This window comes from Chelmon rostratus, chromosome 16, assembly GCF_017976325.1.
Source record: "Chelmon rostratus isolate fCheRos1 chromosome 16, fCheRos1.pri, whole genome shotgun sequence".
Classification (NCBI taxonomy): domain Eukaryota; kingdom Metazoa; phylum Chordata; class Actinopteri; order Chaetodontiformes; family Chaetodontidae; genus Chelmon; species Chelmon rostratus.
In genome coordinates this window covers 1,725,485-1,752,533 of record NC_055673.1, presented here as the reverse complement: position 1 = coordinate 1,752,533, position 27,049 = coordinate 1,725,485, and the positions used below count along the sequence as shown (strand labels likewise).

Sequence of the window (27,049 nt, the reverse complement as noted above, 5' to 3'; positions counted from 1 at the left end):
ATATAAATATAGATATTTATGTAGATACCTATACAGTAAATTGCATTCTTTTGGAGAACGCACAACTATACCATTAGAGAAAACATGACAATATCCATTTTTTGTGGTATTATTATCAGTTCTTATTGAACTTGGGCTCGTGGAAGGCTTCATGCTGTGACCCCATTGTGATTTCCAGCTAATAAGGCCCAGATAGAGACATTTGCAAGCATCTACTTGCAAAAAAATATTCAGGCAGTGTTCAAACTTCTATTACTCAGTGCCAGTCGTGCTTACGGTGATTCTGGCTGCTGAGGATAAATGTTCAGAGTGCTGCCTTTCATTAAAAAAACATAATTTTCTCCAAATGTTCAGCTTTCAGTTGACTTTGGGTCTGTCCTGGCAGGCTGCTGATGCTACTCGACTGATCGGGGAATAAATCATGACTGTTCTAAGCAGCCGCCACCAGGGGGAGCTGAGCTGCGACGTTACAACAAACAACAGGAGCTCTGAGCTTTTCTTTAATGCATCTTTATCAAATTCAAGGCTTCAATTCAAACAGAAAAGGCAGCAGTTCACATGTGTCCGTTCATCAGAGGAGATGGAATTATAAAGATTTATTTACACGTTTAGCATTTTTAAATAGAAAACAAAGGCATACCGTAAAAACTTGACTTACATCGTTACCTTCAGTTACCACAGATTACATGCGTTCACACACTGAGCTGTGTCAGCATTCAGCCGACAGCAGAGTTCAGTTTTCCTTTTTAAAGGTCAAAGATCTTGACTCGGATCAGGTCGGTGGTTCTTTACTGGATCTGAAACTCAACTCATCGCCACGCATCACATTTTCATTTTGTTGATTTAGTGTTTAATATGTTTGTTTTTTTGTCTTTAACACGAAGAATTAAAGTTAAATGTTGCCTCAGAAACCTTATTTTATCTGATTATTCTGACAGGACATCAATCACCTTCACTGTAAATGTTTAAATGCCTTTAAAGCTCATTTTCAGCAGCTGTCTCCTCGCCAGATGTTACAAACTTGACTTTGGAGCTGAAACAATTGTTTGATTCATTGATTAGTCAAATCAAGAGAACATTTTCACACCTTTTTTGAAACTAGTTTTCTTTTTCTGCACAAAAATGGCAAAACTTCACTTGGTTCTGCTTTAAACTGAGTATCAGCTGGTTTTCTGTTTCGTCTTCGCTTCAACAAGCTGAAAGTTTGTGTTTTTAACTCTTTATAACCTGAACAATTCATCGACTGAGCATGAAAATAGCAGTTTTTGCAGCTTCTTTAGTACCTGTTACAGTCTTGATGCATTGTTCTGTCTCTGCTGCAGAAAACAAAACATGTTCTCCAGTGTTTCAGACAGGAAGTGAAATGTTGTTCCAGTCAGTTCAGAGCCACCAACCACGTGACAAATATCGCAAATTATTGCCAAAAACATGAAAATACGATGCTTTGTTTTGAAACTGAACAGTGATGTTTCAGAAGAAATCCACACTTTGTTTTTTCCATCTTTACACAAGTTAAATCAGAGTTCGTGTTTATTCTGCAGACGAGGGTGAGGAGCGTTCAGTGCAGCCGGCTGGAGACGACAGACGTCAAAGAGCTCCACAGACAGAAAACCTTCAGCCTTCAGACCTCCAGCTCCTCCGAATCGTTCTGTCTGGTTTAGTTCTTTCAGGACTGGGACTGGGTTTCGTCTGCAGGTTCAGTTTCTGGATCCGTTTCCAGGTTGGTTAAATATTTCAGTGAAATGCGCTTCTTTGCTTTCTTGCCAGGAGTCAGACGCTCGGATTGATACCGCTCTGTGCAGTAGACATGATGCTACAGCTAGCAGTCTGTTAGCTTAGCATACAGACTGGCTCTGCCTAAAGCTAACGAAATCCACCAAGCAGCAGCTCTACAGATCAGTGATTCATGTTTTAACCTGTTTAATCTGTACAAAAATGAAAGAGTAAAAACAGACGAGTCACTGTTTTAGGGGGGTTTATGTGAATTTTGTCTTTTATACGTATTTCTAAACTCTTGACAACAAAGTGAAGCGTATTTCCAACAGAATCCAGCTATCCTTCCTTCTCTTATAACAGATATAAAACAGCGTGGTTGTTCTCATCGAACACGTGAGCGTAACCCTCACGCTGTCGTCCTCTGACTGTCACTGTTTGCTTCTTTACATTAATGTTTGGCTGCGTTCAGCCGTGAACTCTCACCGGGCAGTTTATTATTTCACTTCTGTGAAGCTGAGGGACAGAAAAACAGCTAAAGTAAAGGTGAAGCCCCAAAACCACTGGAGCCTACATTTCCCACAATGCAACCCAACATCGTGTCTGATAAACAACACAGAACGTCTGAAAACAGTTAGAAGAAAAAGGAGAAAGAGATTTTTAAAAAGTCATCGTGTCAAAGGCTGAATTACTGTCTGTGTGGGCAGTCGTGATCTTTTCTGGGATGTTTCAGCATCTTTAAAACAAATCTCATCATGTAGAGTCGCCACAGGAGGACCTGAAATCCTCTTCCTCACTTTATTCTGTACAATAATAAATCTGTGTAAATACTTCAATACATATATTCTACCAGGACAGAGTATCCTGAGTTCATATTGAGTGAAGCTGGTTGGTCCGCTGAACTCAACACAAGAATAAAAAAACCTAAAAATTCAACATCGGTCCGTTTTTTTTTTTTTTTCATCATTCCAGGAACCACTTTATTCTTTTTTTTTAAATTCCTTTTACTTTTTGTTGTCAAAAGACAAAGAATAAAAAAATTATAAAAAGTGACAAAAACAAACAGAATATCTACAGAGTGAACATCGATATTTACATCTATTAAATAACCCCCCCCCCTCAAAACAAGAAACATGAATAAACGTGACGGATGCTGCAGGAGGTAGGATCCTCCGGATCTCCTGAAGTGGTTTTGTGAGCTGATAAAAGGAGGAAGAGGCACTACGACCCGTCTTTTCCTTTCATCCTCCATATTCAGTTGGGTTGAAAGTCACAAACGTTTGCCGGTTAAAGCTTCCTTTTGAGTTTTTCAACTGTTATATATGTTTTTTTAACATTTTGACAAACTCGACAGTAAAATTATGCTCAATAACTCAGCTGTGAGCACTTCCTGTTTGCAATGAGGCCATAAATGCACAGAGAACTATTGGTGCTACTGACACCAAAAAAAGTTTAAAAAGTGAAAGTTCTGCAGTTGTGAGGATCTTTTTTCTCTGATTTCTAAGCAGATTTAAGGACGTTTACTCACGATGGACATCAGAGACACTGATGTCCTCTGAGAGTGTGAGTCGCTCTGAATCTAAAAACGTGTCTCACGTCTGTGTGATGATATTTCACTGAGTTATGACTCAGCTGTGTGATGTTTGATGTAAAATAAGGAGGTCAACAGAAAGACGTCAGAGTGTCTCTGCAGGATCTCAAACATCTGAACGTGTTGTCTTTTACTTGATGACACGTCAGAGTAAGGCTGGGTGTCCTTGATCGATTCCAGTTTTTATTCTAATACGATGAAGAAAAGGAGCTCAGCTGTTCAGATGTTTTAGTTTGTGCAGCCCCTTCCGTCCCTCCACCCTGCAGGTTCCAGCCTGTTCATTGATAATGTATTTTAATATCAATGATCAATAACTTCTCTCTCTTTTATTTTTGTGGAAGCTACACGAATGAACGTCTTTGTCAAGAACATTAAAAAATAAAATGTTTCAGCCGTGAACAGAAAGATGTTCAAACGAAGAGATGCTGCGTCCCGCTGCAAGCTTCAACTGTATGTTGATTAAGATTAACGAGAAGTGATTAACGAGAAGTGTCAAAGGTGTGTTGGACGCAGTATCTCCACTACACTTTGTGACATGAGTTTATTTCACTGTAAAATGTCACAGTAACAAACTGAGAGTGTTGAAGTGATAAATAAAACGACAGACGGACATTCATTCATTCATTCATTCATCGTGTATTGTTTCTTGCATTACGTCCCTGTCGTGCTCCTGAAGCATTAAATATAAAGTATTTTCTTGCAGCTGGTTTTGAGATCCTACTTCATGCAGCAGCCCTCAGCTCTGATCGACATGTCTCTCTGCATGTCGTCTAATAACCACAACACAAACAGGGTCCACAGAGACCTGGACCGAGAGCAGGAGGACCAGCTCTGATGGCGGCAGGCGAGCTGCACAGTTACACCTCACGAGTTCAGCTTCTGCCACGCATGAACTGCTTTACTGCTCATCCAGACACACGCAGAGGCTTTCCTGCTAACTGTAGCTGTGCAGCCCTGGGGCGCCACCCGTGGGCCGGCCCAGCTCCGACACGCCGAGCGCTGAGACCAGCCGTCCTTTAAGGCGACGTCAAATCTACTTTCACCTGGACGTCCAGGCCGCGTTGACCGCCCCGACAGCTTCCTGCCTCCGCGCTTCAACTGTACATTTTCACAATTAAATATTAAAAAGCAGCACCGTTTCTAAGTGCAGTGTGCTGCAGAGTCTGCATCCCGCTTTCATTTTTCATATGAAATCTTATATATTAGGACATTTTCTTCTACAGGAGCTTTGCTGCTCTGTCGACAGCTTTTAAACAGTAAAAGCTCAAATTTCTGGTTCGAATCCTTTCAAACTTCCAGGAGACTCGACTTTTCCAGGAAGAGGAGGGTCTGTTACCTGTTGCAGGGATGAAGAAGGTATTTTCAAAGATATCCGTGTCTCTCCTTCGCTTCTTATCACATCACCATGGCGACGCATCATCAGACTCCTTCTGACTGGCTGATTAAATATTCCGCCGTACGTCTGCGGGCAGATGACGGCGAGGAGGAGGACGGCGAGGGGTGATGATGGTGGCGCCCTCGCAGCGAGGTGTGGTTGCCGTGGTGATGGTGGGGGTTGTGGTGGGAGGAGGGCGGGGGCGGAGGCGGGTCGCGGAGGGATGGCGGGACGGCCGAGGACTTGATGGGGACGATGCGGGTGTCCATGACCTCACAGTCGACCTGCATCATCATCTCGTAACCCTGAGAGGAGTTATACAGACTCTCTGTGGGGGGAGGAAAGGTGGGGTGAGGAGGATGAGGGGGAGGAAGGAGGAAGAAAGAAAGAAAAGGAAGAACAACGGAAGAAAGACTTTTACAGGACATATTTTATTTTTGTGCCTCTCTTCAGGCTTTAACTGTTCAATTAATTGACTGCATATAAAAATGAATGATATGATGGCTCCTATAAAGCGAGGCAAGAACACCTTGCTCGCCCCTGGTGGCTGGATGCAGTACAGCTCATAAATCTCGACCACCCCCATGTTAGCAGACGGGACGTCGGCCAAACTAAAAGATTAAAGTTCAGCAAGATACATCTGTCATTTTAGGTGACGTCTGTCTTATTTTTCTCATGAGTCTGGTTCTAATTTGTTGTCTAATGCCATAAAATGATGGTGTAACATCATGATGACTGAGCCATGCGGGGCCTCGATACTGAAGCTCCACCCCTCGATGGCTCCATATGACGCGAGATGCATCGTCCGTCTTTATTTACAGTCAGTGATTACGAAAATAATTAACACTTTGCTTTGAAAGACGTTTAAAGGTAATTTTGTTCTGTTTGGTCTCCAATCATCCGACTTAGAGATTAAAAACACATCACTCTCCAACTTACCGTCTCGCGATCGAGCATTACGACAGCTTAACGTTCAGACTCACCGTTCACAGACATGGCCGGCATCACCAGAGACATTTTAGGTCTGCTGGTTTTATTGTGGCTGATGGCCGGCAGCAGCAGGTGATCCTGCAGAGAGACACAGAGTCCAGTTTATTGTCTGGGGTTTCAGAGTCAGCTCAGTCACGAGTCGTATGCATTGTCGCTGTCTCAGAGCGCTGGAAGCTGCAGGGCGGCGTAACAACTCTCTAACCAACCAGCTGTACTGAGATGAACGTGAAGGAAACAAAGTGAATGTTCACGTTGTGGCTGCGATTTTTAACACAAATGAAAATGATGCACAGAACAACACAATCTGGATGTCTGCAATCCTTCAGACCAATGTGGGAAACTCTGTGTGCGTTGATCAGCTGACGTCATGTGACGACGCAGATCAACAGACGGCGACAAATTCCTTTAAATCGTAAGATACAAACGGCTCAGGGAGGTTCAGTTAAGCCGTGTTTCCACAGCACGGCTCGGCTCGGCTCGGTTTCAGTGCCAGCTGCTTTTCTTGATTTCGTTTTCTGCTGCGGATCAAACCCGCTCGATGTAGGCGGGATTCTTAGCTGATCGCCATAGCGTCATCAGCTGATCACAACGAGCTGACGAGCCGAGTAACGACTCCGTCGACCAATCAGCGGTCTGCGGTGTTTTCACTCCACCGTTTAGTGTCGAACAATGAAAACCAAAAAAGAGCGAGCCGAGCCGAGCCCGGTCGAGCCGAGCCCGGTCGAGTCGAGCTGTGGAGAGACTCCTCGTGTTGTCCTACCCGTCTGAAAGAGACGACGTAGAAAGTGTCCTCTCGGCGGTCGATGGCGTCCAGGAAGTCGCTGTAGGTGACCTCGGGACCAGGAAGCACCTGCAGCTGACTGCAGACAGAAACAAGAACAGGTTCAAGCTCACAGAAGGTTTTCACTCACGCTGTTATCTGGGTTTCCAGTTCTGTTCAGTTCATTTAGGTTAACGCTGAAATGTTTTTCAATAAATGAAGCGCTTAAACAAAAGTACCAACACGACAAAATACTCCACTACATGTAATATTACTACATGTAATATTACTACATATTATCAGCTAAACTGATTCAAAGCAGTAAAAGTACTCATGTTGCAGAAATCTGACCCTGTGACTGATACTTCAGTCGACATTAATGCTGAAGCATCGATGCTCGAGCAGCATTTTGAATGAGAGCGGTCATCAGACGGTTAACGAGACCGAAAGCGAAGCTGATTCACACATTCGGATTATTTTTTCTGACTTTTCTCTCATCTTTTTGTGAAATATTGGATCGCTTCACCTCTTTGGCCTCGAACAGTTAATTGAATGAAACCATGTGAGAACACCGACTCATTGTGAGGAGTCAAAAAGGCATCAAACCCTCCAGCAATGATCCCTTCTTCACTTCATGTCCTTTTTTATCTCCTGTTTTGTTTTTGACACAAATAAATCCAGTTTTCTTTTTCACTTCGTCAGCTGACAGAAACACATCATTGTACTTTCAGTATATGTTCAAGTTTCTCAACAGTTTGCGTTTCTTGACTGAAACTTGGCTGAATGAGCTCGGTCGGAGGAATAAAAGAGCATCTTTTACGACATGTATTTCCAGATTTGGGCGTTTCATCGACACAGAGTGTAATGAAGCGTTTGCTGGACCTTTCTATGGAGCGGTGAGTCTGGATCGGCAGGTATCTGGAGAAGTTTGTCTTCCTCAGCTGAGCTTTCTGCAAGAAAAAAAAAAGAGATGGACCCACGATTAATATGAACTTAATGATCCCTGTTTGAGAATCAGATTTGAAAAATCTGGAAGTGCAGTTTCATAAGCTTCCACAGATAAACAACTTTGTTCTGTATGTTAAAAAAAAGGCAGAGAAGAAGAAGCAGCATCAGCATTAACAGGAAGAAGAAAACATGAAGACAACCTGAGCGATCTTTGCCTTCTTGGCGATTTTTGGCTTCCCTCCAGACTTCTTCCTGTCGATCTGGTGTCGGCGGACCCAACCTCTCAGCTCGTCGGCCAGCCTGCAAAACACACGACGGTTCAGCTCAGAGGACAGACAGCGACAGAAACGCGTCGTTTCTCGCCGTAAATTCAAATCCTGCCGTCTCATTTTTACTTCTTAACATCAAAAAGTCTTTAGCTACTCGAAGACGACTCCTGCCATCATTTTACTCTGCATTTATATCCTTAAAGGATAACTTTCGTTTTTTACAACCTGGACCTTATTTGTAGCATTAAATACGACCATTTACTCCCCCAGACAACTTTGGTGGCATTTGGAGTCGTTTTGAAGAAATTAGCCCCAGAGGAGCGGCGCGTATATCCGTATAATGCGAGTACTCGGGGCATCCATGCGCAGCCTCTATATAACGCATAATCTGCAGAAACTCGTTCATATTCCAATATTTTGTTCTGATATGCTGGTGCTGTTCCCCTCTGAGCCGGCGGTCGGCTAGTTTAGCTGTAGTTTGGCACAGCTATGGTTCGTTATTGCGTATTCGTAGCCGACCGCCGCAGAGTCAGCCGTGTTGTGGCTGGCTGCTCGCAGCGCCCGGCGTTCGGTAATGACATCATCCACGTCAGAGGTAGTTGTCTAGAGATGCCGGATGTTGATAACATGCCACCACGGGCTCAGAGGGGAATAGCGCCAGCATATCATAACAAAATATTGGAATATGAACGAGTTTCTGCAGATTATGTGTTATATAGAGGCTGCGCATGGATGCCCCGAGTACTCGCATTATACGGATATACGCGCCGCTCCTCTGGGGCTAACTTCTTCAAAACGACTCCAAATGCCACCAAAGTTGTCTGGGTGAGTAAATGGTCGCATTTAATGCTACAAATAAGGTCCAGGTTGTAAAAAACCAAAGTTATCCTTTAACATAAGCCTTCATACACAAAAGACAACAAGTATCACAGTTTGATGCTGGAGCAGGTAATTATGAGGCAGCTTGAAGACATTTTCTGTCGAAGATTTGACGTAAACACAAACTTGATTTTCAACCATCTGTTCATCTGGTCATCATTAATCAGAGAGAGAGAGAGAGCAAGGAAGGAAGAAAAAAGAAAATATAGAAAGAAGAGAAAAAGAAAAATGAAAGTTGCAAAGAAAGGAGGAAGGAGAGATGGAAGGAAAGAAAAAAGCAGGATGAATGAACTCATTGAAGGTTTTCTTGTCAGAGGACGATAAACCTGTTTTCTGTCGGTTCATGCTGAGCTGAACTGTCTCCTGTTTACATGAAGTGAATGAAAGGAGGCGCTGGAGGAGGACGAGGAGGAGATGAAGAAGGATCAGAGAAAGGAGGAACAGACACAACGAGTGTTTTAGTGTGTTTGTGACCTGAGAGACTCGGAGCGGTTGAACTGTCTGCAGTCTGAGGAGGTGAAGTAACGATCGATGTCCTGCAGCACCAAGTCCTTGATGTCACTGAACACATCGCTCAGGTTCCTGCAAACAAACACACACACACACACATTAGGATGCGTTCACTGTCATCAAAGCTGTCTTTTATCTGCACAGAAACATTTCTACACTCATTCTTTATGTTCAGCAGCTGCAGCTCACTCCCCACAGAGACGGTTAAAGGTGTGCTGGTGAACCAGGTGTGTGAGCTGCTGAAAACACGTCTGTCTGCATTTCTTTCGGATGGGTGTAAAGCAGAGGATGTGATTATCTGTGAAGGTATCAAAGACTGATGTGAAACCGTCAGTTTTCATCGTCGGGGCAGTAAAACGTGTTTGACGGCGGTTTCGACAGGCTTCCAGCTCATGTTAGGGATCGTCCAATGAGCTCGAAGCGGAGCTGACAGCATCATTTAACTGCTGGCTCCTTCAGCTCATATGAAAGCTCGGCGGCGGAGAACAAACACTTAGGCCTTCATAAGATAAAACTTTATCTTCCCACATTACAACAAAGAATAAAAGGGAGACACAGAACGATCAAAAAGTCAATAAAACAGAATAAAAGTATAAACATCACCTACATACATGTACATTATGTCGCGTTCAGACTCAGATCTTGTCCAGTCTGTCTCACATGAGGCACCTGATGCAGCGACCGGTCTCACCTGAACTGATAGGACTCCGGCGCCTCGTCTCCTCCTTCCTCCTCCGTCTCCGTCTTGTCCTCCGCTCTGCTCGCGGGCGGAGCTGCCGCCTCCTGCCGCTGATACTGTTGTTGCTGTTCGATCTCCAGCAGCCGTCGACCCGTATACGACACCACGCCGTCCTGCAGGCCCGACAGCTTCCTGTCTGTGATGCTGAGGGAGAAGAAGAAAAAGAAGAAGAGCAGCGGGTTTCAGTCAGAGAGCTCAAATATTTTCCACCCATAAAGTTTTTTATTTCTTTGTAGTTTTTCAGAAAGTCAGGACTGATTCGGCTTTGAACAGAACTCATATCTGCACTTCATCGAGGTAAAAATCTTGAAAAGTTAATATTTTTGGGCCCTAAATTTTGCTCATTGGAGAATCTAACAGGGTTAAAAATAATGATGGACGTTTCCTCTGAATCTTTAAACGCAATTACAAACGTTTTATTGAGTCTTTTTAATGTACATAAGGAGAATTTAATGAAAGTGTGTTCATTTATGTTGTATTTATGTGGTATATTATTCATACCTTTTGCTCTCTTTTTGTCTGTTTCCTTATTTTATTGGTGTGTCATTTCACATTAAATGTTCTTCAATGATTTACTGTAATATATATATATATATGTATTTCCTAACATGTAATTTATATTTATCAGAAAACACTTTACGGTCTATGACTGTTGAATGAACTACAGAAGGAAGGAAGTAAACTTCATTAACATTTGGAAAAGAAGCAGAAAACTGTAGAAACGGATACGTTCATGTACAAAAGCAGAGAAGAAGAAAGTTAAAAAAAAAGGATGGCGGCCACGCAATGAGTGAGGATACCTGACGGGGCCGAAGCTGAAGGTCATGAAGAGCAGGACGGCCATGACACACACGGCTCTCTTGTTGCTCGCTGAGTCGCTGCCCTGAAAAACACAAATGCATGAACACAGACGAACTGTGGCAGGCGAACACATCTGCAGACAGACGCTAACACAGCTGCAGACAGACGCTAACACAGCTGCAGACAGACGGTCACACATCTGCAGACGGTCACACATCTGCAGACAGATGGTCACACATCTGCAGACAGACGCTAGCACAGCTGCAGACAGACGCTAACACATCTGCAGACAGACGGTCACACATCTGCAGACAGACGCTAGCACAGCTGCAGACAGACGCTAACACATCTGCAGACAGACGGTCACACATCTGCAGACAGACGCTAGCACAGCTGCAGACAGATCCTAACACATCTGCAGACAGATGCTAGCACAGCTGCAGACAGACGCTAACACAGTTGCAGACAGACGCTCACACATCTGCAGACGACACTCTTCCTCACTGAGTTTTCCAGCTGATTTTCAGGAAACAAACAGACACATTTCTGCATTGAAGTGTCAGTTCAACAGTTTCCATCATCAAGTTTTACAGGTTCAACGGATTTCTCTCTTCAGACGATTTTTTGATCTGCTGTTTGGTGTGGATCTCCCTCTCCCTTCCCCCTCGGGTCATTCTTCCTGTTCAACCTGTTGTTGTTAATTGAATTAATAAGCAGCTGTAGTATAAAGCCGTGTGTGCGCCTCTCTGCAGGGAAATCAGCAGGATTCCTCCTTTAATCACAGCTCGTTACAGATTTCAAAAGACTGAGAGCAGGTGTCTTCTTCATTTATAACCATCAGCACGTCTGATGAAGGAGCATTTAACACCTGATTGGACCGACTGTCTGACGATCAAAACAAACGCACCACAACAAATATGACTCTTAAATTCAATATCTTGACTCAACAAACTGGCAGAAAATACTGAATTCTTTCTTTAAGCGTCACTTGAATGACCTGAGAGAGTCTCTTTACAGCAGAAGGCCAAAAGGCTGATGGGAATTTTAACTCCACTGACAGACAGCCAAGGTTTCACCTCCCTGCCGGCTTCATTTCTCTTTTTCCTGAAGTCGTTTGTCCCCTGAAGCCCCTGAACGCCACACTTCTGGAGGTCAAAGTGAGGCAAATGGTTACAGAAGGAGACTAAGCTGATGAGGAGGATGAAGAGTCACATCCCTCACCTCTTTCCCAGCCAGTCTCTCCCTCAGCGCCTGGTTCTCCCTCCGGAGACGCTCATTCTCCTGCTGGGCCTCCCTGAGCTGAGCCTCCAGGTTCTGCAGGTACTCCTTCTTCTTCTTCCTCGACTGGCAGGCCGACTCCCGGTTCTTTATCATTCTCTGCTGCCGCTTCAGCACCTTCATCTGCACGAGGAGGAGGAGGAGGAGGAATGGGAAGACATGGAGGAAGATGGAAGGAAGGAAGGAGAAAGAGGAATTAGAAGAAGGAAGAAGGGGTGGAAACAGCACAAAGGAGGGAAGAGTATTAAAAAAAAGAGGACAGAGGGATAATGGGTTGGAGGAGGAGGAAGAGGAGGAGGGTTGGGTGGAGGAAAAATGCAAAGATGAAGAGAAAGAAAAACAGAGAAGGTGTCTGATGCAATCCAACACCCTGAGGGGGGCAGACGTGTTCTTATATCACTGCCATTATATAAGAGCTTCAGCCTGACGTTACCAAACCTGCCAAACTGCACTCGCCACCCCCCTCTGATGTAACTGGATGCACAGCGGCGCCACTGACGAGTCACGACTCAACCAAACTGAGTGATTAACTCAGGCTTCATACTCGACTACAACATCCAGCCTACTCACATCGATGTCGTTGGAATTGTTGCCGGGTAACGTCGTCGTCGCCGGGACGATGGGTTTGCTGCTGGGCGGCGCCGTGGGGCTGGAGCAGTGCTGCGGGATGCTGGGAGAGACGGGCTCCATTTTGACGATGGCCGGAGCCGAACCGAGACAGACAGACTGAGACAAGACGACTGGCGGAGGAGGGACAGAAGAGACGGATCGTCACTGCTCTGACGCTGCTGGAGTTACACGTTCAATTCATGTTTTTAATACCTGAACCTAATTTCACGGCAATTCATCCAACCGCTGTCCAGATATTTAACTCTGAACCAAGCTGGTGGTCAGGACTACGCTGCAGGGGCCCATTTTTATCAAATGTTCAAAATTCAACCTGTAATTCACATAATATAATCAGATTTTTGACACGTTTCACTAGAAACACAATCTTCATAATGTTGACTGTATGAGCCCTGCAGGATTTTCACCTGTAAACCCATCCATGCACAACAAAGCCTTGCAACAGTGACGCAGGTTTACCTGCAGCCTCTGGTATGATACAGTATGACACATGGTGTTTCTGTAAGTGCACCCCATACCAGGTCTGGTCTGGTCCATGGAGGGCAGGCCCTGCAGGATGAGGGTCTTGGCCGGGGCAGGGGTCTGGGGGACGGGGAGGGTGGTGACACACACTGGTCTGGGCTGGATGGCGGGTTTGGTGCTCAGGATGGTGCTGGCCTTTAATGTGGCTGAACTCGGCAGAACTTCAGGTGAGAAAAAAAACAAATATCACATTTCAGACTTCAGGATCTTATCCTGACTTCATTAACAGCAGAGTTAGACGCATCTCCAACCTCACAGAAAAGAAACTTTAATTAGGACATTTAGTCATTTAAGCTGCTTTGCCCTGGAAAAAGACTCCAGCTGTCATCGATCCACACGACTCAGACTTCAGGACTGCCCTCAGTATGATGTGGAAAGATCTTATGCAAACAGAAAGTCGAGTTATTTGAATTTAAACAAATGAGTTTTTCACTTGAATCATTTTCATGCAGGAAGACAAATGCACTGCTGCTGTGAAACACACCAAACTAAGCATCTGTTCATTTCTGCAGTCCTTCCCTGTCTGAGCTGCACCACAGTGGTGGAAAGTAACTAAGTACTTTTACTCAAGTATCATACCTACATACAATTTTGAGGTACTTGTACTTTACATTTCCATTGTATGCTACTTTATACATCTACCCCACCCCATTCTGAGTATGTTTGACTTCATTTGTCTGAAAATTTACAGAAAGCATTACATATTATCAGTTTACAAGATATATAAACAAATAAATATATCAAGATTAAACCAGCGTTTCCCAACCTATGACAAGCCGGTGTGTCTACGTTAGTTTGTGGGGACGAGCTCACAGTGATGAAGAAGACGAATCTCCAGAGTCATCACAGCTACAAACATGCTAACCCGGACGAGCTGCAGGACAAACACAAGTTAACGCTCTTCAGTGGAGTTTGATGCTCAACAGGCAGCTTTCACAGACCACAGTCTGACAGAGACAGTGTTCTTCAGGTAGGTCTGTGCTGAACGAGCTAACAGCTAAGAAGCTAAAACCTCCTTCAGAAGGAGAATCAGTGAAGGAGCAGCAGACAAAGTCAAACTGTTCCAGAGTCAGTTTGTCTGGAATAATTCATAGAGGTGAAGGAAAACCTGACGTAGAAACTCAGTGACAGCATGTGTGTGTGGTTTGACCTTCATGGTGGACCTGAACCTCTCAGAGCTGAACCTGGAGCTCATGAATCTCAGCTCTCTGCTGTCACATGTGAAATCAAATGAAGTGAAATTAAAAGCTGTGGCTACTGGAGAGAGGAAACACTGAGCATGTTCCTCCTCTGCAGGAACAGAAGCTGCTCTGACATCTGAATCTGCTGCTGAGTGAAAACTCCTCCAGGTGTTTGCTGAAAGGTTTCAGGACATGAAGAACCGACAGCAGGAAGTGAACATATTTGCTGTTTAATGTGGAAGCAGCGGATGTTTCTGACAACCTACAACATGAAACCACTGAGCTGCAAAGCAACGAGCTGCTGCTGAGACCAGCTCTGTTCAAAACTGACTCTGACTGCTCAAGACTGACTGATGCAAGGCTCCGAGTAGCATCATCATCATCATCACGGCTGTATGACAGATGAGAGCGGTGCTGGGCATCAGGAGTTAGTAATGTATGAATCTGCAGATGTGCAGCTAGCACAGAAAAGATGTTACAGCCTCGGCTGAACACAATCACATCAAAACACCAGCAGCTGCTTCAGAAAGCAAACAGCATCTCCCTGAAGTCTTTTACAACAGAGACAGCGACCACTGATAAACACAACCTGCAGCATTCAGACAGAGAGCGACCGAACTGACCAGCCTGCGTCTGTATTCCACTGATGACTGCTGGGATCTGCGCCGTCAACGCCGTCTGTAGCTGCGTCTGTGGTGAAGGTATGGCCGTTGTTGCCACGGTGATCTCCATGGACCCCAGCGGAGGAGACAGCACGTCTCCGTACATGTAGGGAGGAGTCGGAGGGTTTTCACCTTTAACCGTGATCTGGAGGGAGAGAAGATGGAGCCGTCGTGTTCCAGTGATGTCAGCTACCACGATTCAAACTCTACTGTGGGAGGGGTTTGCAAACACACACCTGTGGCTCTGGTGATGATGCCGAGCAGTCGGACCCGAGTGAGGATGCAGGAGATGGAGGCTCTGCTTTCACCTGGAACACTGGACACACAGACCAGCAGGTAAACCAGTTAAGTATGTGGGTATATTTAGTTTTGTTCAACATACTGTGAGTTACATCTGAAAAGAAACTGGAGAACTTACACATTTCCACTGGTAATGGCTGAGTGATGGTCATTTCATTTTTTATCACTGGAGTTTCCCCTTCAGAGGAAAAAAAGACATCAAGACAAAGACATCAGGACAAGGACTTGATGTCAAAGTTGCAGCAGCTGACGTTTAAATGTCATTTTTTTTACTACGACTTTAATTTATATGACAATTTTTTAAAGCCCTCTATAACAATGAACAAAGTGCTTCAAAAGGCATAAAACCACGAGGTGGATAAAAACTAAATATTCAAGGTTAAGGTTTACATTTGATCATTTTCAGCCTCAAGACTTAAATTTCTCTGTTTTTCTTTAACATTAGCAATTTACCATACATAGAACTGAAAAAAATCATAATCAGGAAGTGGAAAAAAATATAATAAATCAGCTAACATGAGATAAATCCTGCCTGTGCTTGAAGAAAATTACTCTCATTGTGTATTTAATTGACTCGAGCAAAATAAAAGTTCCAAAAGGCTTCACTTTATTTCTGCCGGCAAGACGTTCAGTAGGAGAAGGCAGCACAGCAGCAGCACACTGGGGGCTCATTAACTGCTGCCACAAACACTCACTAGAGCAACAAACGTGGATTCATCCACCGCTGAAAATAGTCCCCAACAGATGCTCTGTTTCCTCCTGTTTGTCTGATAAAAACTACAGCGAGCAGCTGTTTGAGGAAATTACTGAACCATTTTAAACATGAAACATGATATTTCATCCAACTCAAATCCTTCACTTCCCAGCCCTCCCCTGTCTCTACTGGTGTGCCCCAGGGCTCTGTCCTGGGGCCCCTCCTCTTCATCATTTACCTTCTCCCTCTCTGCAATATCTTCCGCAAATTTAATATCCTTTTCCACTGCTTTGTGGATGACACCCAGCTCTATTTCCCTTTAAACCAACCACTGCTCTCCCACCCTCGTCCCTCACCCTCTGCCTCTCTGAGACAAAATCTTGGTTCACCTCTAACTTCCTCAAACTTAACAGTAACAAAACAGAACTTCTTCTGGTTGGTACAAAAGCATCACTATCCAAAACGGACAGTTTCTTCCTTGATTTTGACAGCTCCACAGTGTCCCCCTCCCCTCAGGTTAAGAGTCTGGGTGTCATCCTCGATAGCTCACTATCTTTCCACTCTCACATCAATAACATTACCCGGTCTGCCTATTTCCATTTACGCAATATCAACCGTCTCCGTCCCTCTCTCCCCCCTCACACCACTGCTATCCTGGTCCACAGCCTTGTCACTTCCCGTCTTGATTATTGTAATTCACTCCTTTTCGGTGTCCCTCAATAGTCCATCCATAAACTTCAACTAGTTCAAAACTCTGCAGCCCGCATCATCATCAAGACCCCCGGTCCTCTCACCATATTACCCCTGTCCTTCAGCAGCTCTATTGGCTCCCGGTTAAATATCCTGGTTAAATTTCCCCACTTTCAAATCCAAACTGAAAACTCATCTGTTCCAGACTGCCTTCTCTCTATAACTCCACTTCTCCTTGTTGCTTGTTTTTACTTGTTGGATTTTAATTATTGTGCTTGTATTTATCTTGTGTTAGTTGTGTTTTTATTGTGCTTGTATTTGTCTTGTTATTTGTGTTTTACCCGCTCTGTAAAGTGTCCTTGAGTGTTCTGAAAGGCGCTTCCAAATAAAATGTATTATTATCATTATTATATATGTGAGGTGTTTTTACAGATTTATGTCCTCGGCAGCAACCAATGGGCTCATAGCTGAGAGCCACAGACAGGAAGTCGCAGTCACTGTGCTGAGAGACGCACTAGCGCACATAACACAAAATAACACCTGGCTTATCCTTTTCTTTCTATCCTTTTCTTTTTATCAGGAACAAAAAGTATATTCATAAAGGCCTTTATTGGAGTGCTTGTTGGCTTATTCTGCTTTTAATTTGATTCTCGGCCCGGCGTGTAAAAACGCTCAAAAACGACACGACTCAAGTTCTGCACAGGCTTCATCAGCTGCTGTGGTGACGGAAGCGAGGAAGACGAGTCTCATGTTTCAGAGACGCTTGACGAGTGGAAGCACAACGCTGACCAAAGGTGGTTTAAGACTGCCCGTGACTGCCCACGGTTGGCTGGACTGTACCTGTGAGAAGGTTGTCGTCAAGGTGTTGCCATGGCGATGTGGGGTTGTCAGGATCGAGAGTGAGCACCAGGTCATTGTCAAACTGCAAGAGGTTGGCAGAGGAAAAACAGGGAGGGAATGGGAGAGAGGGAGAAAAAAAGAGGAGGGAAATTAGGTCAAATAACTGCGAGGTTAGTCAGTGTGTCAACCTGAGTGAGCGTGTGTGTGTCTGTAACACTCAGCCAACTGATAATTAGCCTAATTTTCCTTTGACCTGTTATCTGTACTCACTGAAGGTTGTAAAGACCTGATTCATGCTGCTGCCAAGACAAACGAGAATGAGAGATGTCAATATGTTTATTGTCATAGTTCAACGCTGCAGACGATCAGGCCTTTTATGTTGAACAGGCTTACATTAGAGACATTATTTCTAATTTATCCCGCTAATGCAAAATCTGCTGAAAAGTTAAAAAACCTTCATCAGAGAGAGTCAGAGTCACCAGTCACCACGGGCTCAGAGGGGAATAGCACCAGCATATCATAACAAAATATTGGAATATGAACGAGTTTCTGCAGATTATGCGTTATATAGAGGCTGCGCATGGATGCCCCGAGTACTCGCATTATACGGATATACGCGCCGCTCCTCTGGGGCTAATTTCTTCAAAACGACTCCAAATGCCACCAAAGTTGTCTGGGGGAGTAAATGGTCGTATTTAATGCTACAAATAAGGTCCAGGTTGTAAAAAACTAAATTTATCCTTTAAGTGTGGCTGAAGCTCACAGGAATTTAACAAGTTTTAGAAATATTTTGACCTCAAGTTGGCGCTACAGGAAACGTCAGGTGATCAGCGAGTCATTAAGATTCAACCTCCGGGATCCATGAATGTCTGCACCAAATTTCATAGCAGCCCGTCCAACACTCACTGTTCACGATAGACCAACATGGTGCACTGAGAGAGGAGGAGGAGATCCACCAAACGACATTTCTGTCCCTAAAACTACACCCCTACAAAGAGACATTAACTGACTCTGAAGTGTTTTTCTCCTTCTGAATCAAACTGTGTGAAAGTGGAGTGTTTGCAGATTAGGCTGGGCATCAGTTACACTCTCAGTCCTGAACAGAAACCAGAGCTGTGATTCTTTTGTCTCCATACCGATGGCTCGCATTTCAACCTCCGGCTGAAGTCTCCGTCCTCTCCCTCCTCCATGCTCTCACACTGGTACAGGCAGGCATCTGAGGAGAGAGACGGGATTTAAACACATCAGCTGTGAACACAAGTGAGCACTGACAACACAAAACATACCAACCTCCACTGTACTACTACATAGTACGTGGCATACATACTACTACACACTGTAAGTGAAATGTACTTGGAATCATATGCTACAGCATCATAACGTCACATCAAAAAAACATTTTAAGCAGTAAATACATTTGGGTAATTGATGATGTGAACTTTATATTCTTCATTTTCAGAAAGCCAACAGACTTGGTTTTATCCACAACCTTGTCTGCCATCATTTATCCCATAATGCCTTGCATGACTTGATGGCACAGAGGTGAAAAACACAAGTCTGGACTTTGAAACTGAAACAAACACTGAGGCAACATCCTCTTCGAGAGAGCACGCGTCCCACAGCAGCACGTAGATTGCATCTGGTAATATTTGCTCTGTATTAAAGTACATTTTCATATGTCCTGCAGACTGACATGAAGATATGCCACAAGCACTGCTGGGTTTATATGTGCTCCACCACAAAAGATGAGGAAAATTAAAATGACTTTTCTTATTTACAATTCACTTTCTAATAATAATATTTTTATAAATCAAATATTCATATATCAGTTCATGAGATTTCATTATTTAGTTTTATGCCACGAGGGCACAAACTCTTTCAAGCTCACAGAATACTTGTTAGGATAAATTTGTTGCTGTCATAGAATCTGTTGATAATCATGAAAAGCTAAAACAACCAGCCTTTTCCTTAAATCAGCCGTTTGAAAAGAAGTTGGAAACTTGCTTTGCTGTTTTTTTTTTTTTTTGTATCATCCTCAGTACTTTCTTTGGTTGTAAATGCAGATTGTATTTTTTTACACCTCCAGTCTTTAGTAGCTCGTGCTGCTGAGTTGACCCAGTTCTCTCATACGGGTCATTAAAGTTTTGTCTAATCTAATCGGGTTTATTGCCTGACTGCAGAGGACCAACAGCTAACAGGGCAGTAAAATACTTTTACCACAGAAGCTGGTGGTCAACATCTCACTGCTAGCCAGTGAAATGTTTTAACGTGATGAATGGTTACCTGCTCAGGTGGCTCATAGTAACAAAGCAATAACACCCAACATGCATTTAACTAGCAGGCTGCTGGTTACTTTTTTACTTTTATGTTTCAGTCTGAATACACCTCTGGACTAACATGCTGGTTGTGGAAAAAGTAATAATTCACACTTTGACTGAATACACCAAACAAACAAAAAAAACATTGTAGATGGCAACTACTTAATCTTAATAAATAAAACAAGCTGCTTCCTGCCCCACATAAACTCACATGTTTGTATTTCTGAGTGTTTGAGTTCATGCATGGTGTGCAAACTGTATATATATATATAAATACACACACACACACACACACACACTATCAGACATGTACACACCTGGTAGGTTAATATTACCATAAACTGTAAACTGAGGGCATTCACTTAAAGATGCACCCCAGAATAACGCCAGTATTCAATTAACTTATCATAACTGAGCTGATGACAGAGACATTAAATGCGGTTATTTCACAGTGTAGGAAAGAGAAGTAGGACCGTGTGTTCACGGTGTGTGATCACGCTTCCACCCACTGTGGTGAAGATAAACTGACATATCCGGGTCTGCCGACTGACGAAGCGCACACACATGCACCGCACAAAACCGCGTGCAACCGCCATCTAGCACACAATTTAGCACCTTCTTTTTCACATAAAACACTTCATGTCCACAACAGAGACTTTGCAGGGCAGAATTTAACCGTTTAGCAGATTTTAACGCCCCAGCTTCGTGTCATCTGGACGGAGGGAGGATGCTAGTCCGAGGGGCATCCGCACGCCCGTTCACATTCCCGGCTAGCTGTGTGTCGGTCAAATATGTTTGTTTTCTTCCGTTATCGAGGCTTTAAATGTTAACTCACCCCAATCTTCGCTTGTCAGGAGGTTATCAGCGAAGAAACGACTGTCCAAATCAGATAGTAAATCCGTACTCATAGCCACAAAGGCGGTGTGTTTGGGGAGCAGGGGGCTGCAGTCAGGTAGCGACGTGATAACAGCTAACGTTAGCTAGCGTTAAATAAACAGAGGCAGAATACGGCCGCCAAATTTAGCATTAAGGTACCTGGGTGGTAATTGGTATTGATAAGATTTATAATTAAAAGTAATGGAATATTTTCTCCGTCGGATAAGTGATATATTTTTTTAGCCTGAATCTCCGAACGATCTGTCGGCTCTTCCCTTTGCTTCGCATATGACAGACAAGGAAACGCATTTTTGGTAAGATTACCGCCCACTTGTGACCAATCAGCCAATGACAGCAAAGAATAGTATGATTGACCATGTGAAGAACCAATAATGTGACAAAGAGAGCGCGATTGGGGGTAGCAGTTAACCTATTGTTGGGGGCGGTGAAAATAGAGGGTTTAAAGGTGATTTGGCCCAATCGAAAAAGCGTATTTTGATGGACAGGGACAAGAAACCAATAAACACGAGGGAATTCCGGGACCGCGTTAAATTGACAGATACGTGAGCCAATCATGGTTTATCAGCGCAAAAAAACAAATTATAGTGAAAATAACGTTGATTTAGGCATGATGAAAAATATCATCGTGTAACGTCAGTTTAGACGAGAACTCAAAGAAGCTGGTTTTCAATAACAAACCTGCCGACTTTGTACATGTTTAAATGACACTCTTCTGCTGCTGGGACTGTTACTTCTGATCTTAATGTTCCGGGTGGAGTTATTACATAACTGCAGTGAGGGGCGTCATGAGGACAGGCTGGTACATGGCCAGCAGCTTGAGCTGCTAATTTTGGTGTGTAGTCTGTTGCTGAATGAGTAACACTGCCGGAGGATGGAGCAGGTGCTGTGACTTGCAGAGTGAAATGTGATTAGTTGAGCAGAGGCCTGCAGGTTTTTGGTCCTTTCGTGTAGAGTAACAGCAGATGTGAGCCAGAAGGAGAACTCACAGGCCATCCACTGTGATGCACCATGAACACAGATGTCAGTTATACAGAAAGTCCTGAGCCAAGTTAACTGTTTCCAACTGCTTCCTTCCTTTAGGTGAATCTAATCTAAAAGTTTATTTTCTTAAAATGTGAGTGAAAGTTCCCTAATTTGGCTTATGTGAGACAAACAATGAGTCTGTAGGATTTAATATCTGCTTTAAATGGTTGACTCAAGTCTATTAAAGGAAATGAAACAACCTCTGAAGCAATCAACAAGAATTAGATGGTCTGTAAAGCGTTATCATGATCTCGATGGTCTTGATGAGCAACAGATTAGCACAGGGTGGGCACCAGAGAATAAAACAAGCATCACTTACAAAAATGCATGCTTTAATAACAATGATATCAGTGTTACGTGGTGGATGTGGAGGTTGTGGTTCACATCCAGTCTCACACTAATTCTTGACATTTCTGTCATGACCATCAGCTTTTCCAGACCTTAACAAGCTTATCGTTAGTTAGTTATCGCTAACTAATCATGGATACTGAGGGGATATCTACTCTACTGCTGCTCTTCTTTCCAGACTACACACACTAAAGAAAACATGCATGCTGCTCGACCACGAAAAAAGATGCCAAGATGTTTCAGAAAAAGACACAGGTAACCACACACTTCCTGTTCTGAGACCGGATGAAGCCGATGTCGGACATTATTTTTTCTGTGCTGAATTATTTCTGGATGAAGATGAGGGCAAATATCTGCCTGTTAGCCTTTGTGCTGGGCTGTAAAGGTAAGAACTTGAATCAGTTACTCTATAAAACAGGACTCACCTGATGAAATACGTTTCTTATCGGTAACGTTGTCTGAACTGGTAAACCGGTAGTTTCAGTACCTGTATTTAGCCGAACTCTAGTGTAAAAACACAAATTAATAAGGTCAGATTCTTTGTACATTTGACAATTAACAACTCTTTCTTTCATATGTCTTTGCTTTTTTCAGTTCTTTGTGTAAATCACTTTGTGAAATGTGCTGTTTGTTTTGCAGCAATAATCCATGAAATAACTGAGGAGAAGCAGCCCGTCACTCTGCTGTGTCCCCCGTCTGTCCCTGTGGACGGTGCAGTGACGTGGATCAGAGACACAAACGGACACAGAGTTGATCTTCTGACGGTTGATGCTGACGGACACACGAGGCACGACGATGACCGGCTCAGACGATACAGGAGATTGGCAGATAAGTCACTTTACATTTACAAAGCTACCGTCTCAGACACTGGAAGATACTTCTGTAATAATAAACCAGCTGTGGACGTGACGGTGATCCCAAAAGGTAACATCAAAGTTCTTCCAAGTGATCAAGTAAAATCAAATATTTATCTATAAAACTGCAAAAACTGCCAAACTGTCTCTGCTGTCTCTCCACGTCTCATCACAGTCAGAATAATGTCACAACATTTAAACTTTACATCATTAGTTCAAATGGAGCTCCTCACCAAAGCAAACTCAAATGAAAAGCATTAGACTGATTATTTATTTTTTTACACATCATCTTCCTCTGCTCTGAACCTCATTCAGGAACTTATTTGTGGCAAATAATTGAAATTAAAATCAGTCAGTTAGTTTCTCGTACGGCCTGACTGACTTCATCCTGAATTCATGCGTTTAGTTTATGACGGTACATTATAACACATGACGATGTCTGTTTGTGGTGTGCAGGAACAACCAGACTCGCTGCAGAGAGGACCACCATCACTCTGACCTGCCCTTGTGATGCTGGAGGATCAACATGGAGCAGAGAGACCGGTCAAATAAAACACCAAGGACGGTTTGATGTTTCAGCTGTGGACAAGACGTTGACTGTAAGAGACGTGCAGCCTGGTGACTCTGGACTTTACTACTGTGATGGAAAACCTGCTGCATATCTGATTGTGACCAAAGATGAGACGTCTGAGGGAGGTGAGACACAACAGACAGTTAAACTGTCTGCAGAACAGTAAATGTTCGTATGAGCTGCAGTACAGACGAGACGAGGGCTTACTGCCAACCTCAAATTAATATCAAGAGACTGAATCTGCAAAATAGGAAGTAACGTACACGACCTGCGCTGCGTTCAAGTGTTTCAGTTGTGAGAACTTTGTTGCTCCATGACTCACCACAAAAAGTGTTTGTGGCCTTGTTCTGTTTCGGGTGATTCCTTTAGAGACATTTTGTATTGTGAGATGCATCTTTTTGACCTTGTTATATAGATTTTCTCTGTTCTGCATTGAAGGGAACAAGACACCACCAACAACTGCACCCGTAACACCACCGCAGGCAAACATCGAGCCAACTACAGCACGGAAACGAAGACGAAAGAAAAAGGACAAGACGAGTAAGATGAAGCAGATCCAAAGTGTTCAGTTCACGAAAAGATGATTTTATCAAAAGATGCAACAAAGAGACATAAATGAACTCAAAGGATGAAGGAAGCCTGAAAGCCTAAAATGCAACTTGGAGTGATGGAAGTATTCCAGCCGACCGCAGGCTCCTGGCCTCAGACATGTGGGAGGTCCAGACTGAAGGAGACACTGAATGTTTGGTGTGTCTTGGTGTGGTCATTTTGTGTTTTTGTCGTCGTTCAGTGTCTCTGTTGTCGTCTTTGTGGTACTTTTGTTTATCTGTAGTCACTCTGTGTCTCTTTACAATAGCTGTGCATCTTTTTTGTCTCTCTGTAGTTGATCAGTGTCTCTTTGTGGTCATTTGTGTCTCTTTTTCATAATGTTGTGTGTTTTGGTGTCTCAGTTCTTTCGTGCCTTGTTGTTATTTTGTGTCTTTTATATCTCTTTGTAGTGGTTTTGTGTATCTTTGTAGTGGTTTTGTGTATCTTTGTAGTCATTTAGTATATCTTATGTCATTTTGTGCCTCTTTCTAGTAATTTGATGGACTTTCCAACAAGTTTAATGCTGTCAAATTATATATGAGGTTGTATTTTCATCATGGGAAGTTGCCCATGAATGCAGCACAAAGCATGTGCTGCATTCAAGGGCTTAAAGTCATGAGAACTCTGCCACTGATACTTTTCCAAAATGATACATAAATGATTTTTTTTTTAATTCTGTGGTAAATGATCGATTGTAAACTTGAAGAAAATAAATTCTAATACATATTTCAACTCTTGTACACAGAAGGTAAGAAGGCAGCTGCAGTGCCACCAGCAACAACTGTACCCTCTACAACACCGACAAGACCAGGTAACCACAGTAAAGACAGAGACACACCAAGAAATCCAGAAACAAAAAGGCCAATCAAAGCCATGAGATGAAACTGATCTCAGAGCTGCATGTTTGCCCAATTTTCACTTGTAGTACATCAGAATATACAACAAACTACTTCACTGTCTGTAATAACGTTGAGGTTTTAAAAGCACTTCAGTTCCTTCAGTTAAGAGAAAGAGGAGCAGATTTTGATGAGTTCTTCTAAAGGACATTTTAACAGGACAGATGAGTGTTTTTGGTTGTTGTGGGGATCCAACATTTGAACTTCTGACCAAAAGTGATGTTTTCAGCTACAAATATGATCGTAGGTGCATAGAAACTGTTTCTGTGTTGGTTGTTTACAGTTTACAGTACAGTGATATTTTCTTCCAGGACAAATAAATAAAGGTGTGAGCGCTGATTGTAACTGGTGATGGATGAAGGTCTCATCATGAATGCTTCCTGTCTTCCAACTGCTCCGTACCTGTGGCTAAGTGTCCGTATGGTGATCGTAATACTGGGTTTAATCGTCATGGTCAGCGTCACTGTCGCTATCTGGAGAAAAGGTGAGTACGGTTTGACCTGCGAGTGATTTTGTGCATCTGAAGCTGTTCAGCAGTTCTGTATCATAATACATTCTAATGTCACCTGTAGGGCCACCTACAGGTGAAGTGGCAGAAAGTCTGTCTGGACGCTCGTGTGTGTGGTTAATACCGACAGATTTGTCTGAAACCACAAAAACTTTTCTGCTTCTGAACTTCACAGCGATGTAAAGTGCTCGATTGACCACATGGTGGCACTATTACTCCTATTGGATCCAAACCAAAAACTAATCACTTGTTTCTTGCCCAACTTTCTGAAAACTGAAAAGTGGTTTCTCAGATTTTCTGTTAACAAACCGACAGACGAACAAAGTCGGAAGTTACATTTAAATGTCTGAAAAGTGAAAAATGTCGAGCGTCATCTCCACGTTTGTCTTCTCTCGTCGGCAGCTCGACAGAAGAAGCAGCAGCAGAACGGAAACAGACAATGATCTCTGATCAGAAACAGAACGACAGTCAACGGTCAACCTGCTGTCAGCGTTTGTACAGCGACCACAACAGAAAGCAGCGATGTCCCGCTGAAACCACAACTACTGTGAAGACTGCTGCTCGCTTTGTATTCAGAACACCAAACACGAGAACACAATAAGCTCTTCTCACCTGTTTGCTTTAAATCTACAGTCTGTAAGAACAATGGACTGAAGCAGTTTGCCTTGTGCTCCTGCTTCCCCGTAAATGAGCCGATATTTGCAACACATTCCTATCACTCCTGTCCACTCTCAGAAATCTGGTAAAGTATTCACATTGTAGTGCGATCAAAGACATCGTCACACCAATCGAATGCATACGGTGAACGCTGCAACCTATAAAACTGCTTCAGTGCTGCTTTACGTTGTCCTGTTGGAGCCGTTTAGCCGCTTACTTAGCTGAGCTAACATGAGCTATCAGAGCTGCAGCAGACTTGCTGCTTCTGCAAACAAAAGAACCAGCGAATAAGAAAGTAAAACACAGAAAACTGAACTTCACTGTTAATGATGTCACAGATGTTTCACATTATATTCAATGCATAACAATAACAGCACAGAGCCACTGATGAACTGTACAAGTTTTCTCTGCACGAAGGGAAACGCCTGCACGTCTTCTGCACTTTGATGGTGTTTTGACTGTGAACTCGTCCTCCAGCTCCTCCTCACCTGTGGCAGGTGTTTCCTCGTCTGCCGGTTGCATTGCTTCAAGATGAAAATGGCTCATTTGCTGTCTTTCTGAGAGTGAGAAGAGAGCATCAGTGCATTCTTCTGACAATCTGTCATAGAAATGAAGATGTATGAATAAAAATGTCAGACTTTATTAAAATAAACATTTATGCAGAAATACCTGAGAGTTTTGTTGAGTCAGGCTCATAATCGATAAGTTTCTGCAGCATCACTTACAGCTGAAACTTCAAACACGTGTGTACAAATTATCTAAATTTGGTTGAAACTGATGAATGAATTCAGGAGTCAAGACCTGGGAAATTAAGTAAATGAATTATGTTTCCATTAAAACAAGAAATTAACTCTTTTCAGGCTCATTCAAGTAGTTCATGTCTCAGATTTGGTCAAAAAAAATACGTAAAAAGTGAAATAAGTGCGAGCACTGACAGAAAAAAGGATTTGGACTCCTCATCTCAAAATGAAGGAACCATGAGCCAAAACATGCACTGTTCCATAAATGGTCACATGGTGG

The 27,049-nt window shown here is 43.3% G+C and overlaps 1 protein-coding gene and 1 long non-coding RNA gene across 3 annotated transcripts; one reads left to right on the top strand and one right to left on the bottom strand.

Moving 5' to 3' along the window:
* Positions 1-563: 563 nt before the first annotated feature.
* atf6b (activating transcription factor 6 beta) lies at positions 564-20,837 on the bottom strand. The gene is made up of 17 exons (XM_041955639.1): positions 20,523-20,837; positions 18,506-18,585; positions 17,370-17,451; positions 15,264-15,323; positions 15,082-15,161; positions 14,807-14,990; positions 12,999-13,163; positions 12,424-12,593; positions 11,797-11,976; positions 10,575-10,657; positions 9,727-9,918; positions 9,000-9,107; positions 7,578-7,677; positions 7,312-7,379; positions 6,430-6,529; positions 5,663-5,747; positions 564-5,007 (listed from the first exon to the last, which is right to left on the bottom strand). The coding sequence occupies exons 1-17, from the start codon at positions 20,593-20,595 to the stop codon at positions 4,724-4,726; spliced, it is 2,094 nt and encodes a 697-aa protein (XP_041811573.1). The 5' UTR covers positions 20,596-20,837; the 3' UTR covers positions 564-4,723.
* A 1,771-nt stretch (positions 20,838-22,608) lies between these two features.
* On the top strand, positions 22,609-26,677 carry LOC121619932. 2 transcript variants are annotated; one of them, XR_006007545.1, is made up of 5 exons: positions 22,609-23,505; positions 23,819-23,920; positions 24,714-24,779; positions 25,176-25,348; positions 25,775-26,677. It is a non-coding gene; the product is annotated as an uncharacterized LOC121619932 (long non-coding RNA). The 2 variants fall into 2 exon arrangements; XR_006007544.1 differs by having other exon boundaries at positions 23,819-24,127.
* The last annotated feature ends 372 nt before the right edge of the window (positions 26,678-27,049 follow it).

Bases quoted from the DNA above. Each gene is read 5' to 3' on its own strand.
- atf6b (XM_041955639.1), bottom strand. From the start codon at position 20,595: ATGAGTACGGATTTACTATCTGATTTGGACAGTCGTTTCTTCGCTGAT. The intron at 18,586-20,522 runs GTGAGTTAACAT...CTCTCTCCTCAG, and splicing joins CCTGACAAGCGAAGATTGGG to ATGCCTGCCTGTACCAGTGT. The intron at 7,678-8,999 runs GTCACAAACACA...TGTGTTTTGCAG, and splicing joins AACCGCTCCGAGTCTCTCAG to GCTGGCCGACGAGCTGAGAG.